We start from the raw sequence: 20322 nt of genomic DNA, 5'->3' as shown, positions 1-20322 counted from the left end.
AACCGATTGCGGTGGAACGGAGAGCCGTCGATACAAAGGAGCCTTCTAACCCAAGTCAGGTAAGAAAGAGAATAAAATAAAGACCAGGCAGGATTTAAAACTTTTGATACCCCTCCACAATAGTGCAATTCAATTTTAAAAGAACAGTTCCCCTCCACAATAGTGCAATTCAATTTTAAAAACAGTTCCTAATTCTGTCACAAGTACTAATAGTTTTCTACAATTATCAAAGATTCCCTTCAGCAGCGTCTTAATAAAGAGTGGTGCCTACTCCGACACAAAATCTCTCACCACCTCCAGAAGTAGTAAGAGGTCATGCAGCACATCAGCGACACGTCGGCATGCGGAGGAAGCTCAGTGTCTTGCCAACAGACAGACTGGCCTGAGGACTATGGGTTTCCAAACTTTATAATAGGACTACAAGGTAATAAACAAATATCAGCCATTTGAACAAAGCCAATACCCTTCCAGGTTCAATCTCTTGCACTAACGAAGGTTCCTGGGTCGCCGGGTCGCCTTTCCATGGAAAAAATGGTGAAAGACACCAAAAAGACTAGTTGTCCTTAACAAAGGCGGAGATTGATGTAGGGGACATGAAACCAGAAAATAAGCAAGGGGCGGAGGAGGCCATCAGTCTCTAAGGGAGAAAATAATCTCCTTTAAGTGCACCAAGACACCGACTGTATCCTATTCATGTAAACATCTGCGAAATGCCACAGATATCCATAATGAAATGTGTTGAGAACTGAGGCCTATCGTGTCTAAGGACAATCCGTAGGGTATGTTGCTTACCACATATATTAATACTCAATAGTCAGTCTTAATGAATGGACATTGATGGACGCAAGGACTTTTTTCTACTGTTTGAAACACTTGGAAATGGTCATATTAAGGTCACTGTGGCTGCTTGGTCGCAGACTCCTTATGCGCTATGGAGATGGATGCTTAACACAGGCTCAAATGGATGAGCCGTTTCGGCTGATATCCCACCGAGCTGTCGCATGTGGCACTTAAGGAAACCAACACTTCCAGGAACTAAAATAACACAGGAATATAAAAAAGACTGCTCAAGCTTTCAGATACGAATGGAAAACAGAGCCAATACCCTTTTTACAACTGAAACTTTCAATCCCTCCTGGGAAAGGTACGAAAGAAAAGTCGAGTCCCACGAAGTGCGAGGCCTGCAGTGAGCACACCACTGGCAGAACCACAGCCATCGGTTGGCATGCACCATCTCCTTCCCTTTTCTCTTGCTGCACTCACCTTAACATCCTCATCATCTTCCTCAGAGCCAACAAACCTCACCTGGTCAGGAACAACACTTGCAAAGTCGACTGCTGAGGTTTGATTGCAACAGACTGCGACCACCCCCCAACACTGACTGATCTTCGAAGGAAAGGGCATCAAAAGAGGCCTGAGGCCTGTGGGAAGCATCTGCATGAGCCTTGCTTTCTCCTGCCAAATAAGTAGCGTGACTTTTGATGTCCCTTAAAATCATCCAGTGCTAGAGAATAATTGCTCCCCTCAAACACCAAACTCAGAATGCTTGGTACCCAAGATTAAGAATCGACTGCCCAAATGTAAGCGCCCTCAGCTCTAATAAAAGGAAATGGGTCATTGCTCATTGTCTGAGCAGAAGTCACTCATGTTTTGTTCCTCCAAATGCGCTCCCCAACCTTTTATGTTATGTTATAAAGATGTATACAGTGCACAGCTACTCCCAGGTATGCGTGTGTCACCAAGAAGCCCTGACCGAGTGAAACTGTGCCCGCTGAACAGTGTCCGGGGAGGCAAACATTCTGCCCCATTGTCAAATCTATCCACTGCCCCTGAATCTGTTCTGACTGGGTTCTTAAAGGTCAAGGAAGTGATGTAATCTGCAGTTTTGTGTGAGGTAGTTTTGTGTGAGGTACTAGCAGAATGAAGGGCCCCCGAAGACTTCTGAGCATTTGCAACTGTATTGATTATATTATCTTGTCCAGCACACACTTTCTGCGTCCCTATCATTTATTTTGGAGTGGAGTAGACTTTGATTTTGGATATGGCTGGCAAAATGTCCATGTTGTACATCTAACCCATTGATTGTTGAAGCAGAAGCGATACAAACTCCTTGGAGATAACTTTTAAGGGCGGCCGTCCAGGAGAAAACAGCCTGCACTTCATGCATATTCAGTGGTGCAAAACCATTGCCAGCCTCTTAGTGAAAATCTAAGAAAGTATTGAGAACCAACAATGCCTTAGACCCACTTAGGAATTTATTTCTGAAGGATTCCCAAGATCCAACAGGACTTTCTGAGTACTCAAAGATCTAGAGTAAGAAAATGTGTCTTGCTCCTTCAGGGAAACCAATCAGTGTCCCTGTTGCAGTGCTGCTACAATCTGTGTCAGATACACAATCTAAATGTTCCCTGTTCATATATCTTTACATGCTCTGAGATGTATGTTGTCTCGTAACTTGCCCATTCCTGAGGAATGAAAAAGAATCTAAATTAAAATCCTACCTTCTTTTCTCTGTCATACCTCTTCAACTGCCCTTATTTGAAGCATCCGCAAAACCTTCTACGTAAGTTTTTATCACTGTCCTTCTACACCTCGGCTTTTCGGAGTAGGATTTGCTGTTTCAAAGTTTCTCATCCCTCTTTTCCCACTGACCTCCTTCACTTTGGGTTACTGCACAGCCACATCACTGAATGTTTTTTTAATTTATTTATATTGTTGCAAGCACGTGGCAGTCATGTTTAGATGGTGGGATATTTTCTTTTTTCATTTTTAGGAATAGTATAGTTTAAAAAAATTAATCGCCCCTACCAAGGTCAGACTTTAAAATATTGCAAACTAATTCAAGCCCCATAACTGTTGGAGACTACTTCCAGAAAATTGTCGCTCCATGTTGCCTGGAAGCAAAAAAAGGTAATGAAGCGTTTGTGATAGGTGGCACCATTAATGTACTAGTACACGGACATGCTCATTTCATGTTCTGTAGCAATAGTGAGTCTCCTTGAGACATAAGTGGCTCCATCTGGCCCTATAATTATTTGCATAAGTTTTTCTGAGACCCACCTGTGGGTAGGATTTTCTAAAAATAAACAATCTACAGAGGGAAACAGACCTGATAGCAAATAGCTAAAGCACTAGAATTGCGGCTAGTAGTATTGTTTTAGTATGGAAACGGAGAGCGAAAAGGATGTGATTATACTAACTGAAATGAACCTTACACTCTTTAAGGGAAGATGAAGATCAGAGGCGGAGGATTGCTTCCGCCTGAAACTAGAAATGTATTTTCCATTAAAGACTAAGGTCTTATGTACAAAAGCATTTTTGCGGTCTGTTGGCTGTTTCCGGACACAAAAACAATGTTACATATGTACAGAGCACAAATTGCGATTTGGTAACATGCTACCAATTTGTGTTTAGCGATTCAGTATTTGGAAGGGGCGTGTTTAGGACGTCCCTTCCTAATACCGAATTGCAGTGGTATGTATGAATGTTTTGCAACCAAATTACAGTTGCAGAACATTACATTTTTAACAACCCCTCAAGGGTGGTGGAACCATTTGCACATGGGAAGGGGTCCTAACGGGACCCGGGACCCCTTCCCGTTTGTTGAATGTTGAACCAAATATTTTTTAAGCGCAGGCAGTGCGCCAGAGGAACCGCTGCCTACTCCTAAATGAAACTTAAAAGTTTCATTTTTTCTTCTTAAACGTATTCCGTTTTCATTTATGGAAACTTGGCTGCATTAAAAAAAAAACCAGTCTGCTCTAATAAAAATCAATCACAGAAATAATGGTCTGCTGAGCCCAGCAGGCCACCATCCCTGAGATGGCCACGGTTCGTAATGGGTCGCAAATCGCAACCTATCTTATTTTTATTCATGACGTAGGTCCACTGTGGCCCAATTAGGAATCACTAAATGAAACTCAATGGATTTTATACATTAGGAATTGGGATTTCCTAATTGTGATTCGCAAAGAAACGCAATTAGGAAATCACAGTCTCTAAAATTTGTACATGTGGCCATATATTTTCCCTTGTTCCACAAAAGGGAGGTAGGCATTCACCTCTTTTAGCACTGATCCTGAGCTTTTCTCTGCATACTGTTTGTTCGAACATTTAGGGATGTGTTTACGATTCACCTAAACTACCAGGGTGAGAGCGAAGATCATAGGCCAGAATAAGCAATCAACATTAGAGCTTGGGAGAGTGTGACAATTAAGTATTTACCAAGAGGGACACTCACCTCAGGGATGAGGGCTTGATAGGCGATACTGTCTTCAGTTGTCTTTAGCTGGACCTCTGCTGTGTCAATCAGTTCTTGTATCTGTTCTTTTGTTTTTAAGGGGAAAGCGTCCTTTAACGCATCGCTGCAGGAGAAAAGAATTGTTAGAAGTTTTCTGCCTTCGAATGGGCGGTGTCTTTCTGAGCTCCCACCTTTTTCGCTTTTATATTCGTGATTGTTCTCTATTTCAAAATAGTACTTACTGAAAGGCAGTGCTTAATTTGTAAAGAACAAATCAAAACACAAGTCATGGTGTCGAAAATTCTTAGGACCCCCACCACTGCACTTCCGAATGGGTTGTCAAATCCTATGCTCCCTTCTTTGGATGCCACGTCAACAGTAGTGGTTGCTACCGGACCTGGGTGGTGGGCCGGTGGGTTCTGGGGACTTACCTTTAACAGCTGGCCGGCCGCCACCTCTCCTTCTTCCTCGTCATCTCTCTTCATCCTGCAGTCCCGGCCGGCAGCAGGAAGCACCCGGGCTCCCAATGTCCCCTAAGGCAATCACAATGCTGCAATGCAGCGTTGTGATTGGTCTGAGCTGTGTGGTTCGGCGCTCAGACAAGGACTGTGAGGCTTTGCATGTTCATGACCAGGCTGTGTAAAGCAAGCCTAGTGGGGACGATGCAAAGTGTGCAGGACTGTTTGGCCGGCCAGAGGGGCCTGGCAAGCAGTCATGCGCACTTAAGGAGTGCAAACCACTACTCTCCCTGCTCTGGCCATCCCCACCCGAGAGCCACTGACTGCAATTGGAAAACTAAAATGATAATAAGAATAGGTTATTATCATTTTATTCTTCCTTTTGTTCAATGGGGCAACGCATCTTCACCTTAGCGGAGGAGCCGCCACTGCACCTCAACCCTCTTTCTTCCACCACCTTACTCTTCCTGTCTTTTTATCTTACTCTTGCAGGTTTTTTCTTCCCTACTTTCTCTCTTTGCCACTGTTTTCCCATCTTTGTCTTCCTCCTTCTTTCTCCCATTTTCCCCCTTTCTCTCTCTTGCTGTAGATGAAATCTGATGATGAAGACAACGTCTTGGTCGCTACAAATTATTAGCAGTATCTACCACCAGCAATGACCTGCACAAATTAAACATTAGGCACCTATAGATATTACAGATTTGTTCTGTTGTTCCTTGTCTTAATACAAAAGTAAGAGTATTCAAAGAAATAACAATACCACAACTGAGAGCTGTGTCCAAGCTGCAGAAAAACAGACGAATCATAGCACTTTCTAAAATGACATCAGTGTTGGGATGAGCGGATTGTTAGACCTGGATGCAAATGTTGTTGGGTTAACGGCATCAATGCTGACAAAGAGCGAGAATTGACAAGATTCCGGTTCTGCTGTCAGTCTCTGTTCGACCCAAATGGTTCGTCCAAACTGTCCCAGACCAAAGCATGTGGATTAGGGACTTAATATTAAGTGTGGAGCAGCTGGTTCACAGGGCTTGATTTTTTAAACTTGATATAATGGTGATCATTTGTGAACACACAAAGCATACTGAAGTTTTTGTGGTACCTGTTGGCAGATGTTAGGTAGGTGATGCTAGGTACCCAGCAAGAATGATTTTGTCAGACTTTGAAAGGTCCGGAATTAGGGTGAAGTTTGCAAGAGTTCAAACGTGTGCCTTGAAGGCGGTATGCCGCTGTCTGCATGGCTCAAAAGCAGGGGACTGATCCATTGATTAATCGTGCATGAAATACAGATCTAAGATTGCATTCAATCCTATGAAGCAGCCGCGGTGATCCTCTGAAATATTTTATGATGGTTTATGTAGGAAAGTGCCCCTTTTTGCATGTTTCCTCCTAACTTTTTGCCTTAAACTGATGCCAACCTGACTGAAGTGTGTTCTGGGATCCTGCTAACCAGGCCCCAGCACTTGTGCTCTTTCCAAAAAATGTACCTTTGCATTGCCAATAGGCACAACCTCTGGCCCACCTGTAAGTCCCTTGTAAACGGTACCACTGGTACCAAAGGGCATTGTGACCGGAGAGAGCCTCTGAGGGCTGACGCATGTATTATGCCACCCCCAGGGACTACTCACCTGACCCATACACCCTGCCGCTGCAGCCTCTGTGTCAGAGTGGGACCCCAAACCCTAAAAGTCGACATGGCACCTGTCCCTGGGTGCTATGCCTAACAAACACTGCCTGTGACACAGACAAGTCACCCCTCTAACAGGGTGCACTATACCACCGTTGAGGGCACAGTGGCACAAGCACTGTGCCCGTACAGTGCCTGTGCCATTCCCAGACATTGTAAGTGCGGTGAAGCCATTTCACGTACATGGGCTAGGAGTTTGTCATCACAAACTCCCCAGCACCATGATGGCTTTACTGAAGACTGAGAAGTTTGGTATCAAACTTTTCAGTACTTTAAACCCACACTGATGTCAGTGTCGGATTTAATGTAAAATGCACTCAGAGGGCATCTTAGAGATGTTTCCTGAAACACAATCAGCCCTGGTGTGGTTCCTGACTTACTACCAGCCATCTGCCACCACCAGACATGTTTCTGGACCCCTGGGTAAAGAGCCCTCCACTCTGAGTCTGGAAACAAAGCACATCCTGGGCATGGTCATGCCTCCTCCCCCAGGATGGACAGGTTCCTTGAAGAGAGAGAGCTTCAAAGGCCTGCTGCCTTTGTTAGCTACCCCCAACCTTTTACTGCTATTAGCAACTGGCTCCCACCAGTTCTGACCCCCATTTAGGTGCGAGAACCAGTGGGAAAACCTAGCCAGGAAGAGAGGTAAGGCCACCTTTGGGAACCCCACCACTCCGTTAGGGGAGGCGCGGTAAAGCACACATCTCAGTCCCCTCCATCTTGATGATGAGGGGACTCGGCCAATTAGGAGGAGGATTATGCCCCCCTCCCACTGGAGGATGGCATAAAAGGGGGTGTAGACACCCCAATAAAGGGACCCATTGCTCCTGACCTGCACACCCCTGTAAAGCCCCTAAATCTAGTATTTAAGGGCACCCCTGAACCTTCCCTCGTCAGGATCGACAAACCTATGAAGAAGACGGACCAGGACCGTTGCGGGACCAGGAACTCAACCACGGCAGACTAAACTTGGCAAGAACCCCATCACCTGCATCTGGCTTGATTACTGGACCTGCTGTTCTTCCAGAAACCCTGCCTGACCTCCAGGAAACCCCAGAGGCCCTGCAACCTTCACCAAATGCACCAAGAATCTCCCTCCAGGCTACAGGCTCTAGTCCCCGGCGTCCACTGGTACCAGAACAACCACAGTGAGGATCGACACTGGTGTAGACGTGACTCACTGCTACAAAAGAACGCCCTGATTGCTGTGGTAGAGGACCGACACTTGTGTCGATGTGACTCTGCCCTGACAAAAAAAGCACCCCAGCCAGACAGCCTCCACGACCTCAAGGTATCGTCTCAGCCCCACAACCCCAGCTGTTGCCCTGTCGGCCTACTGCCTTACAGCGACCTACCCACAGTGGTCCGACGGTGGAGGTATTCCTCCAACCGAACTACAGCAGCCAGCGACCAACGACCAAGCTAACCGTGTTAGCGGACTGTTGAAAACCAACCTACTACATTACTCTCCGTGGACCACGAGGGTAAATCTCATTGCTGGCATCGACCGCCACAGCTTAGATACTAAAACCCGCACCTCTGGGTGCCCCAGTTCCCCATGACTGACATTTCCCACAATGTTGGCCCGAGACCATCTGAAGACTGGAACTATAACCCGAGTACTTATTTGTAAGTCTATCAACTGTCTTTTTCCCCACAGTATTGCATCGCGTTCTCTCTGTATCGCACTCACTGTATATTCTGAATATCAAGTAACTTCTTTCCGACTAAAATGTATTGCATGAAACTCTACAAACCATTCTACCTGAAAAGATTTGATAGTATTACAACTTGCCTGCATTAAGTAGCCTTTGCTCTTAAATAAAATACAAAGTATAATTTTGTTTTATACTTACCAATTGGTCTGGATTCAGTCTTTGCGTGTGTGATAACATTTCTTGCCTGAGTGTGTACAATAAATGCTTAACACCGCCCTCTGATAAGCCTATCTTCTCGACCACACTACTACGATTAGAGCTGTTGCTATTATCTACTTTAGCCTCTACTATACCTCTGTGGATCCACTGGACTCTAAGCATACTATACCTCGCTTTGGTATAGTATATACAGAGCCAGCTTCCTACAGTTCAGACCAATAATGAGGGATTGTGCACAGACCTCTGTAGCTAACTTATTGGCCTCCAGATGTATCTTGCAATATCGTGCCCTAAGACCTGCTGGATGCATATAGATCTCAGCATCAGGTGCCTTACCCCCTAGGCTATTCTGGAGTGCTGTCTGATTCTAGACAATTCAGTGAGCCGAAGCAGATAAGCTGACGGATTTTCCTTTTTTGCTTGTTTCTTCCAGTTAATGCTCTCCCAAAGTGAATTCTTTAATTTCCACAATTTCCAACAGGTTCTAGATATGGAAGTATTAGTACTAGCCTGTATACCAACATTGAAGTTCAGATAAGATTTTCATTGTAAAACTTTCGATCTCAAAACTTGATTCACTGCTTATCCAATTCTCAAACCCCCCATACACATACATTTCAATACACAACATCTGACACTATCACACAGTAAGAGCACATCCGTACACACACACACACACTCTCCATAAAATACTCATAGGCATTGTCTCAAGCTCGCTCGCCTGCATAAGCAGTGCCCATTCTCTGTGGCTTGTTTGATGCAACACAACCATCGATGCACAGGTTTTCAATAGCAGGGTGTAATTTACTTTCATTTGGAAGTGCGACCCATAGGCTTTTCCAATGCTTGTTATTCTACGACTTGTTACAAGAGATCGTCCCACAGTCTCAGAGATCACTTTCTGTACCCATCATCAATTAAAAAAAATATAAATTCTAAAAGGGTATATATTTGGGAAGTACTATGGGATTGACTGCGGCTCGTCCAAACAAGCTAATGGCTGAAGAAAGCTGACCCAAAGCTAGTTGCTGTATACCATATGATCTGTGTTTTCTTGATGCAGGTCTTCCCACAAAGATGTCTGTGGCCAGACCTCAAACAAACTTACTTGGTGACCGATAATAATCTAAATAATGTTGCTTATAGACAATTGTCCTTCAATTTCACATTATTAAAGTACTATTTCGCTTTTAAATTTGGAAAAAAAGTTGAAAAACAGAAAAAGAAATAGGAGTTCTTGGCTTTTACCTTAATTGCTGTCTGGTCACTGTCCCTAGCTGTTCAGGGTCGGCTTCTGTCAACAACTGCAGAAGCAATGCAGGGATCGAGACTAGTCCATGGTACACATCTTCATCCACCTATGAGACAAACGTTAATATTGTCTTAAAGTACACAAGGTACTCACCACAATGAGGGTACTAAAAACACAACAGGTGAGTTAAGTTAACAAGGCCAAATCAGGTATCCACTAGAAATCTCTGCAATTATGTATCTGAGAATAAGCAAGCCAATTTACACATCGAGCTGTCAGGATGGTGATGGTGCAGGTCCAAGCATCCAGCATACAACATACAGCATATTTTTGCAGCGACATCCCATTAATGACTATGGATACAGGTCGCCTTGTAGCAACTATATGAGCCCTTAGGCCTGCTGGTGCCAGGGGATTTTAGTGTCTGAGTAGTCTGTTATGTGGAGAGCACAAAACCCCAAGGAAAGGCCCATCTTCAGAATTTCATAAGGAGAGAGGATGGTTATTTTACCCTTGTGAGAAAATCCACACTTATTTGCATAGTTCCTCTCAGCTTTTGAGGCTAGAATATTGTTAGTGTTCTGATGAACTGGGTTCTCGTTACAGGTGTTTTCCTTAGAACGTGAAAAGCGATGAAAAGACTTATCATAGGATAGGACTAGGAGTACTTGTATGTAAATGCATTTTATTAAGTTTCTCAGTTGCGCAAGCTCCCTCATTTTTAGGTCTCGCCTAGCGTTGCAGCGCAAATGCGCTGCCATCGCTTTGCGAGGCATGCAGTATATACTGTAGTGTGGAAGCTTCGTGGAAGCTCCTCCCATTCTGCCCATTGGCTTTTGTCTTAAAAGCTGCCTTCCGATTGGTTTGAGGCTTGTTAGTCCCTCCTCACTCATCATTTGTATCCTTCCACGGCTATTGGCCCCATTTACTCCTGACACTATTATCTTTTAGGTCTCGCCTAGCGTTGCAGCGTGAATGTGCTGCCATCACTTTGCGAGACATGCTGTTTATTCTGTAGTGTGGAAGCTCCGCCCACTCTCTGCCCATTGGCTTTTGTCTTAAATGCTGCCTTCCGATTGGTTTGAGGCTTGTTAGTCCCTCCTCATTCATCATTTGTATCCTTCTACGGCTATTGGCCCCTTTACTCCTAACACTATTTTCTTCCCTGTTTCCCCACCCCACCGCCCACTTCCTCAGACTGTAACTTCTCACCCTCCCCCATCCCCCCTCTCCCGTTCGTGTATTCTTGCCTGCCGGAACTTCCGTTTTCATCTTTATTATTGCCACCTTGAAATATGCGAGTTCAAGATGTGTGCTGTACAAAAACGTCTTGTGTTTAATGAACTAGATTTTAATGTTACTCTAAATATAATAAGACTCTAGGCAACATTCGGGGTATGCATGGCAACTGACGCCTCTTAGTTCTCAAATGGCATTGTTGTCAGGCGGGAGGAGCGGCATTGTTTTAACTCATGCTTAAAACGAGCACTTTTAATAACTTCCTCTCAATTCAGTGCTATAATCTTGTGTACTTGGGTGACGCGCTAAAGAAATGCACTTTTTTGAATTCTGAAGAGACATTATTGCACATTTACATCATGTTTACTGTTTGATTAACATTTTCCCGGCTCGCCCACTGGCTTGTATACGCTTGGTTTGTCTCCAGCTGGCTCTACCTGTTATTTAATATATTGGCTCACGCACCTCTAACAAAGAGAGATGAATGGATACACGACAGTGAGCCCGGTAGATGGTAGAGAAATAGACTGGTGCAGACAAACAGACAAAATCAGTCTCCATTGCCTCACTTCAGAATCATCACTTTCAGTAACCTGGAAATCTGCCGGCAACTCCCGCATGCCCCAACATCATCCCCCTCACCTATTCTTAGCAGAAGCAGCAGATTCTCAGCTGTGCCCTGCTGGTGCATAGGAGCACGGCAGAGTCTGTAGAAGCGCTGGGATCTCTAGCCTCTCCGGGCGGCCACCTAGGCCTTCCGGGTGCCTTCACACTCAGGATAAATGAATACATTTTGTTCTGTGCTTTAGTCGCCTCTCTTAGATGAAGCTCTGTGTTAATAAAGACATTCGGAGAGGTGGTTGTGTACAAACAAACAACAACCACAATGCCGTACTTTTTGAACGTGTAGTTAAATACCTGCTCATCGAGTACCACATTGGCTGATCATTCCATGGCACTACCAAAACTACATTTGGACACATTTGCTCAACTGTAAAAGACTCCCTTCTATGGGTCATTTAACAACTCAGGGCTTTGGGGTTAGGTAGCCTACTTTGGATGCTGTGTAAAAGAGTAAATACAAAAATAATGCAGTGAAACTAAGCAACCCGTACTGTCTAAAACACTGTGAAAACTGACACGCATTCTGGCATTTTGTTTAGTTAATGTTGATTTTCTCATAAATGTGAGTAAAGCACTCTTAATATCTTAATGAAATCTGCACACTTCTAACTATTAGCATCGGGATCCTTTGACAACTAGGCAATGAATACATTTTCACGTACCCCCGAAGCCCCCCTGCACCCGCCCCCTTGGCAAACTAAATTGCCTCCCAGTGTTTGGGGGATAGTGAAGACGCAGGAGAGTGAGTCAAATAGTCTAGAAAATGAAAGAGAAGCCGGGATTCGGATTCACATGCACTCCCGATCACGTTGGTTATTCTGTAAGCACCTCTTTTATTAATGAGTTTCGCATTAGTAAAGCACCACGGTGTGCATGTGTGGCGACACTTCACCCATGAGGTACATGCCAAGCAATTGTTGACACAATCCACACTTTGCGTCTTTTTCAATATATTTATTACGAAGTGCAGGACCTTTCCAAGGGATTTTGCACACTACATACATTCACCCATGGCGACAGTTTGGGTTCTGTTAGAGAGAAAGGATTCCAGCAGTTTCCAGGCGGTACCCTGAACTCCAAACTCCTTCATACGGTCCATCAATAGTGAGTGATGGACCGTATCGAAGGCCGCTGAGAGATCCAGCATGATCATCACTGCTTTGCCTCCTTGATAGATTATGGTTCTGATCTCCTTTGTTGATTTAATGAGGGCTGATTCGGTGCTGTGACCAGCTCTGAAATCATGTTGCGATGGATCGAGTACCTGTGAATCATGCAGGAACGGGCTCAATTGTATGTTCCTGATTTTTTCAGCTACTTTCGCTGGAAGAGGAAGCCTTGATATGGGTCTAAAGTTGTTTGGGTCTTTGGGATCCAGCGAGGGTTTCTTAAGTAGGGGCAGTATAGAAGCGCTTTTCCAATTTATGGGAAAATATCCCTGAGAGAACATAGAGTTAATGAGAAAAGTCAGAGCCGCGGCTACTGGTTCAGGGGCTAATTTCAACAGAGAGATGGGGCAGGGGTCATTAGGTAAACCAGACTTTGTTGTCATGCTAAGGTTTAAGATTTCTGAAGTTGTAACTTGGGAGAAGTTGTCAAAAGATTCCCTGTTGTTTGTTTCCAGTTGTTTGTTGTCAATCTGGATGGAGATAGAATTGTCTGTGGTCTTGGCGAAGGTGGAGAAGATAGACTCTAATTTGCCCAGGAAAAATTGTGCAATGTTATCGCATAGTTCCTGACTGGCGGAAATAGTAGGGGTGGTAGGAAGTGCTAGCGATGTGACTGTTTGGAATAATTCTTTGGGCACATTTTTTGCAAGATTTATTCGTTTGGAAAAGAACTCTTGTTTTGTTGTGAATAGTAACTGTTTATACTGAGTTATACTAAGTTTTTAGTTCTTTCTATCATTCTCATTGTAGTTCTTCCTCCAGATTCTTTCAAGGTGTTTGCAACTCAGTTTAAGGTCTCTGAGCTCTTGGGAGTACCATGAGGAAGATGGTCTTGCCCTTTTGGTGTAGAGGATTTTTTTTGGGGCAAGCTTGTCTCCAGCAACTTCTAGCCATTTAGTATAAACTAGTGTCGCCTCATCCAGGTTTGTAGGGAGGGAGGGGACAGTTGCAAAAAGTGTCTCTTGCAGTTCCTCCGCATTAATTTTATTCCATGCTCTACTGACCAGGGCTTCTTCCCAGGTTTCCATGAGTGACGACTGGGCGATACGATTTCAAAAAGTACTGCCATATGGTCTGACCAGATGACTGGAATTGTGCTGGTAAAACTAAGATATGTTTCGTTAGAGAAAATGCCGTCTAGTGTGTGTCCGGCTTTGTGTGTGGGTCCGGTCACCACCTGTTTTAGACCAGCATTATTCATCATATCTAGTAGATTTGAAGAGTCAGGATCAGATAGTGATTCTAAGTGGAAATTGACATCTCCGAGTATAGTGTAAGTATTAGCACTTAACATAGTTTCAATTATGCTATCCGCTTGCCTGAGAAATTGGTTTCTAGGTCCAGGTGCTCTGTATAATAGAGTGCCTCTGAAGGTAAAGTGGTGCGAAAGATAAAAACAAAATTGAGCGCTTCAAATCCGGGATTAATCAGAGAGTTAAAAGATGCCCTGATGGATTTGTGGTAGATAACCACAAGGCCTCCTCCTTTCCTATTGGGTCTATTTAGTGCAAAACAGATAGTCAGCTTTCACCAGATCAGGGCCAGAGGCCTCGCCCGTCCAAGCTTCGGTTATGAACGCAATACTTATTCCCTCATCCAGAATTAAAGCTTCGCATTCGAGGCTGTGTTTTACCGATGAGCGAGAGTTGATAATTACACATTTCCAATCTTGGATAGGCAACATATTTTTATCGTGGCTGCTCAGACTGGGTTTGGATTTAATGAGTTCAAATACTACGTCCGGTAGCTTGATTCCGCACCCCTGGCAAAGCAACTGAGACCATGGAATACAGGTCCCGGGCTGCAAACCTATGCAACCGGAGTGTTTTTTGGGATTCCAATTGAGATTGTGTAGTGTCCCACTAGAATAGGTTGTAATATTTGTTTTACCTGAACGCAAATGAGCAGGGGGACTGGCGCTGAGCGCGGGCCGAGCGCGGATGGGCGCAGACGGGCTTGCCTTAGGCACGCCCGCTGCGCGCGTCCGCTGCACGCTCGCGTCAGCCTCATAATTTGTACAGTCAGTGGGCAGAACCACTAGCTCGCTGACCTGAACTACTCTCAAGATGGCGTCTCCGCGTGTCAGCAGCGGGGCCCGGGAGAGAAAGGTAACAATCCTATGTGGTATTTAGCAGTTGGTGGGTAAAAATCTCACAGAATCGCCGTTTTACAGCTAGTTAAAAGTTTCCACAAAGGTATAAAAACAATTAAAAAACAGAGGCAATCGCATTCGTACCTTCACCACTCGTGTCTACTCCTGGCTCACGCCTCAGGAGGACTCTGTGCTAGCGCGCCAGCCACAATATTTGTACAGTCAGTGGGCAGAACCACTAGCCCGCTGACCTGAACTACTCTCAAGATGGCGCCTCCGCGTTTCAGCAGTGGGGCCCGAGAGAGAAAGGTAACAATCCTATGTGGTATTTAGCAGTTGGTGGGTGAAAATGTCACAGAATCGCCGTTTTACAGTTAGTTAAAAGTTTCCACAAAGGTATAAAAACAGAGGCAATCGCATTCGTACCTTCACCACTCGTGTCTACACCCGGCTCACGCCTCAGAAGGACTCTGTGCTAGCGGACTCACGTCAGCCACAATATTTGTACAGTCAGTGAGCAGAACCACTAGCCCGCTGACCTGAACTACTCTCAAGATGGCGCCTCCGTGTTCCAGCAGCGGGGCCCGGGAGGGAAAGGTAACAATCCTATGTGGTATTTAGCAGTTGGTGGGTAAAAACGTCACAGAATCGCCGTTTTACAGTTAGTTAAAAGTTTCCACAAAGGTATTAAAACAATTAAAAACAGAGGCAATCGCATTCGTACCTTCACCACTCGTGTCTACTCCCGGCTCACGCTTCAGGAGGACTCTGTGCGTATTTCTAAAAGAGGATCAGAGTGAGCTGGTCTTCTGGTAGCTCTCAGGAACACAAAAGGACATCTCTGAGGAATCATCTTGCGAAGTGGACCAGTTGTCCTTGGTTTGGCACAAGTCTGTGTGAAGATTCTTTGGCAGAACTTGGAAGTGCGTGAAAAAGCCAACTTTTATCACTGTCTGCTGGTATCCCTAAGACCTCCCCAGTAGAAGGCGAGGATGCTGGTGCCAACATCTAAGACTGAACTTACCGTTTGGAAGGTGAGGGCTTTGTCTATTGGCTTAGGCAGACTTGGGATGATAACTCTGCCTCTCTTGAGAAAACGCAAACCAGAGAAAGCACTGAAAGTTGGAATATGTGAACTGTATCTGCATGCACAAGGTGGATGACTCTCATCCAACCCCTCCAGTGTGACTGAAGACAGGAGGCAGCCTGGAGCTTTGGGCCATGCTGTCTTCCTGGACTGGCGGGACTAGTTTCTGATTAGATTTACCACCAATCATGAGTGACCAGATTTAGGGAATAGGAAGTAACAAGGATAGGTTTAGGATTGATTGCCTTGTGACTTAATTTGGCAAGGCCCTTGTTCAAGGAGCACACACCACTATCGCATGATGTGTTTAATCTGCATCTGATGGCTAATTCTGAGTCTTTCTCAATGATGATGGAAAACCCGTCAAAGCAAAATGCAGGATACATGATTATACCATTCAGAGTTCTTGACTTCTCTGATCCAAGAGAGAGTAGCTTGATGACAACTCAGAAGGTCTCAGTGTCAACCAAGTCCTGAAGAATATAGCCTCCAACACCAAGTGCCTCTAAGTTAGAGAACTCCCTAATGTTTTTTTTTTTTTTTTTTTTTTTTTTTTTTTAATAAAACCTTTATTTTGGTAAATGCACAATACACAGCGTCTGCCTACAACCCCTCGGGGCCGGCCGCTATGACATATCAGAAAAGGATAAAAGAAAAATAAAAAAAAATAAAAAACCAATTGGGCAGAGCGCCGTTAAAGCAATCTCTGAGTGAAAAGTACCGTGTAGAACATAGAACAATAATGTCAGGATAAGAAAAGGTTTAATTTTATGATTTTGTCGAGTACAATGTAGTGAACTACGAAAAGAGTCGAAGCTGATCCCTGACCAGGAGAGACATCACCGTTCACGGAGCGCCCAGAAGGAAGCGTTATATAGGAAGGCATTTGTAAGGAAACAGGTGGCCACCATCCAGGAACTAAGAGCAAACGCTATACCACAGAATGATAGAGCACAATAAACTCCCTACTAACACTGAACCCCGACCCCGAAGAAACAAAAAAACATAAAAGAGAAAGAAACCGAAGAAGAAGAGAGAAAGAATGAGAAAGAGGGCCATAGAGACAAAGAAAAGACATAGAACACATCCCATCCCCCCACCCTGCATACCAGCGGAAGGCCACGGCCCACCCCCCCCCAATAGGCATGCCTGTCGCCCCAAAAGAACCCCAAGTGGGAAAGAGAGCCCGGAGAGTGGGAAAGAACATCCCAGTCTCCGACTCCCAGAGAAGACAGGAGGAGGAAATTTTACATACTCCCGGTCACCACCAGCCCCATAAGCATCCCCCACCCTGAATATATCAGCACAACTGAAGTAGCAAGCAAAGCAGCAGGTGGGGAGACTCCATTCCAAATGTGCGAATAAATCAGATAATTAGCAGTCCCATCCTAGTCCCCGCCCGCCAATACGTACAGCAAACTAAAGGAAATCGCCCAGCCCCGGCCCGATCCTAAGCGGCCCCACAGATCCACCCCCGCAATCAACGATAGCAAATTACACGCATGCGGCACATCAGATACATAGACAAATATTCTAGTCCGGGTCATGCCAGGCGGTCAGGCAGGATCATCAAGGGAGGCAACATCAGCCCTGGCCAGAACGCTGAAACCCCACCAAGCATGGCCACCGCTGGGAGTGTACCTCAGGCAGAACAAAGGAGCAAGATGGCCGCTCCCGGCACAGAAGACGCAGAGGAAGAGGAAGCGAGAGTTCCCAATCATAGACCATCACCACATCGATAGTGACCAACACAGTTTTCCCCACAGAGCGGCACACACTCCGGCGATGTTGAGGAAGCCGTGGCAACACTTGCAGAGGCAGAGTCTCAGCTTGTAAAGTGGAAGGGAGCTTTGTATCTGCAACTTTGTCATTAAAAGAACACTCGACACTGTAGCCAGGGAGAGGACGTTCCACAGTATCCCCCTGTCGCCACATTGTATCCGCCTCGAAGGGAATGAGAGGCATTGGGGGGTAAGACAACCGCAGTAGTTCCCTGGATGGCATAGCGACATCGATCTTCCGCTCCAGTTCTCGAGTGTTTTCCCACAGTGTCGCCCTCAAGTCTTCCAGGGCTAGAAGGATATCACCATAGGTCAGGTCTGCTCCCCGCTTCAGCATGTCGGCAGTATGCAAAGGCGCCGCCGGGACACCCTCCAGCTCGACAGTAGGCAGGGCAGCCTGCGTCAGGGATATGGAGGCTTCCGTCTTTCCGGCGAGGTAGACCGGCACCGCCGCCATTTTTGCAGTCAGCCCACATCGGAGAGGTGAGGGTGACTCCATTGGACGGAGGAATAGCCTTTAGGGCAAGAAGAGATACTGCTCGCTATACGGGGCTCACACGATGTGAGAGCCCTCGGCTGTATAACAATGCGGGTGGTGGGCGCTCTAAAACGGGTACCGCTCTGACCGCTGGTAGCATGACAAAGGAAGGTTCGCCAGCCCGGACCCAATCATACAGGAATTCTCTCCGTCGCGAAGAAGGCTCCGCCAAGCCGCCCACTCCACAGCCGGTCACATTTCCCCAGGCGCCGGTCCGGCCCCAGGTCGTCTCACCGTACGTGATAAGCGGTGTCCGGTGGCGGTGGTCGGGCCAGAGTGCGTGGGCAAAGTCCAAAGTCGGCAAACTCTATGAATCCTCGACCAAAAAAGCCGGCGGGGACATCGGAGGAATGCGGAAAGTGTCCGCGCATTCGTGGTTACATTTGCTCGCGCTGTAGGCAGGATTAAAGATCAGGATGTCATGTAAACAGCAGACGGGCTGCGGAGCCGGGAGCTCAGACGTCCTGTCCGTCCGCCATCTTGGCTCCTCCCCCCTAATGTTGACTATGAATACAGATAGGCCCCTTTGATATGGGGACATGGGTCTGCAGCCGAAGGCCCCACAATTACATTCTGATTCCGCATATGTATTGTTTTTGCTTTTCCCTCCCAATTCCATTTTTCTTTCTAGTCCCCGACAGTTTCCTCACACCACCAGCCATATGATACCTTTCCTGGGAGTGATTTGTGTCCAGGTCAGGAAAGGAAAAGAGCCTCATTGGACCACTGGTGTCACAAGGCGGTTGAAGCTGAAAGGTCCACACACACATGAAACTGGACTGCATCCTTTATCTGCCCATGGTCCACGGTGCTAAAAACTGGCACCCATCTCATCGCTCGATCCTACATCCTCCTTGGGCTTGGCAAAGCAACCCACTTCTCTGGAAGTTCCTCTGGTTTCCTGAGATAACGGCATCTTCAGGAATAACGGTCAAAAGGAAAGAAGCCAGTGCAGGGTGGGCGACCAGCCCAGAGACTACTATAGAACTACAGACTTGTCATAGAGTGTTTGAGAAATGTACAACAAATGTGGCTAATGAGAAAAGCCAATATGTTATAAAAAAACACAAAGGCTTACAAAAGAAATTGGGAATAACTGCCCTAAAAGGATGTTAAATAACTCAAAATACCACAAACTGTCCCACAGGCATTGAGTAAAATCTAAATTATTTGGCAAACGTATGAGTGGAGTCATGAAGAACTGACAATTAAAAGACCAAAACAAGAGTGCAGGTTTGTGATGTACACACAAAAATATACCTCCGTCAGGTTTATTTTATATACATTTCGTAAAAATGAAAATAAATTGAGGAAAATAATAAAATACCGGTAGGATTACAAGTAAGATAAATTACAATGAAATAGCAAGTAGAATTTAAAATAGAATGTCAATGTTGCCGTCATCATGACTGATAGGAACTTACACTAAACCTTTTTAGGAACCCTAAAAAACGACTGTACTTTAGAATAAAATTTCTATTTTCTGCACTCTTGTCAAAGACGTTTTCTCTGCTGGTCGACGTTTTCTTTGAGTTGGATGTTGGCTTGACTCAACATTGTGTCAAGTTTATTATGCACTGGCCTATGTGTAGTTAGAATGCTTATTTTTTCTCTTCTCAGCTGAACAATGGCACTTGCTAGACTATGTTTTGCAGCTTTTTATTCTTACTACTAAGCTTTACATTTACTTCTGCACACCATTCCATCTCTTTTGCACTATAAAAATATTGAAAGATAAATACTATGTTTGTCTGTAGCATTGTCCAGCTCACCTCTCCCATCAGGATGCTGTAGAAAAGGTATAGGTATTCGTCGGTTCTGTGCATGCGGCAGGTCTCGTGCACGGAGTAAGACCACTCCATGGCAGTGGTGGCATCATCAAACTTCTTCTGCAGGTAACTAAGGAAGAACTCAGACAGGCTGGATCTGAGCTCAGTCTAAAAAACAAATAGAAAAGACAGAGGTAAGTGGGTGTGCCAGGCAGACATCAGGGTATATAGGGACCTCAGACAGCCTGCAGGGAAGGCAGACATGTCAACTCAAAGTTAACAGTGGTAGAACAAAAGCTATTTTTCATAGAAACCATGAATTATTTTCTCTATTTTGCGGAAATGACACCAATTCACAGCCTCCCCAGAACGTCACCATTGCCATTTGTGTAATTAATAACCTCTTCATGAAAGCTAAAGCAAATATTTAAATTACAATCTCGCCCATTATTACATGAATGTTGTAGGACAAACTTTGAACATCTCTGAGCTTGGCCATTGCTCATTGT

General features: G+C 45.3%; 1 protein-coding gene across 1 annotated transcript in view; it reads right to left on the bottom strand.

The window, feature by feature from the left end:
• The window catches only part of TSNAXIP1 (translin associated factor X interacting protein 1), a 362126-nt gene that overhangs the window by 36473 nt on the left and 305331 nt on the right, over positions 1 to 20322 (bottom strand). The window contains exons 12-14 of the mRNA XM_085637810.1: positions 19817 to 19981; positions 9511 to 9620; positions 4241 to 4364 (exon numbers count right to left, since the gene is read on the bottom strand). Of these exons, the coding sequence (XP_085493936.1) occupies positions 4241 to 4364; positions 9511 to 9620; positions 19817 to 19981 (399 nt within the window). The remainder of the gene's footprint in view (positions 1 to 4240; positions 4365 to 9510; positions 9621 to 19816; positions 19982 to 20322) is intronic.

Source organism: Triturus cristatus, chromosome 12 (assembly GCF_964204655.1).
Source record: "Triturus cristatus chromosome 12, aTriCri1.1, whole genome shotgun sequence".
Classification (NCBI taxonomy): Eukaryota; Metazoa; Chordata; class Amphibia; order Caudata; family Salamandridae; genus Triturus; species Triturus cristatus.
The sequence above is the reverse complement of the archived record's forward strand: the minus strand, read 5'-3'. Positions and strand labels throughout refer to the sequence as shown.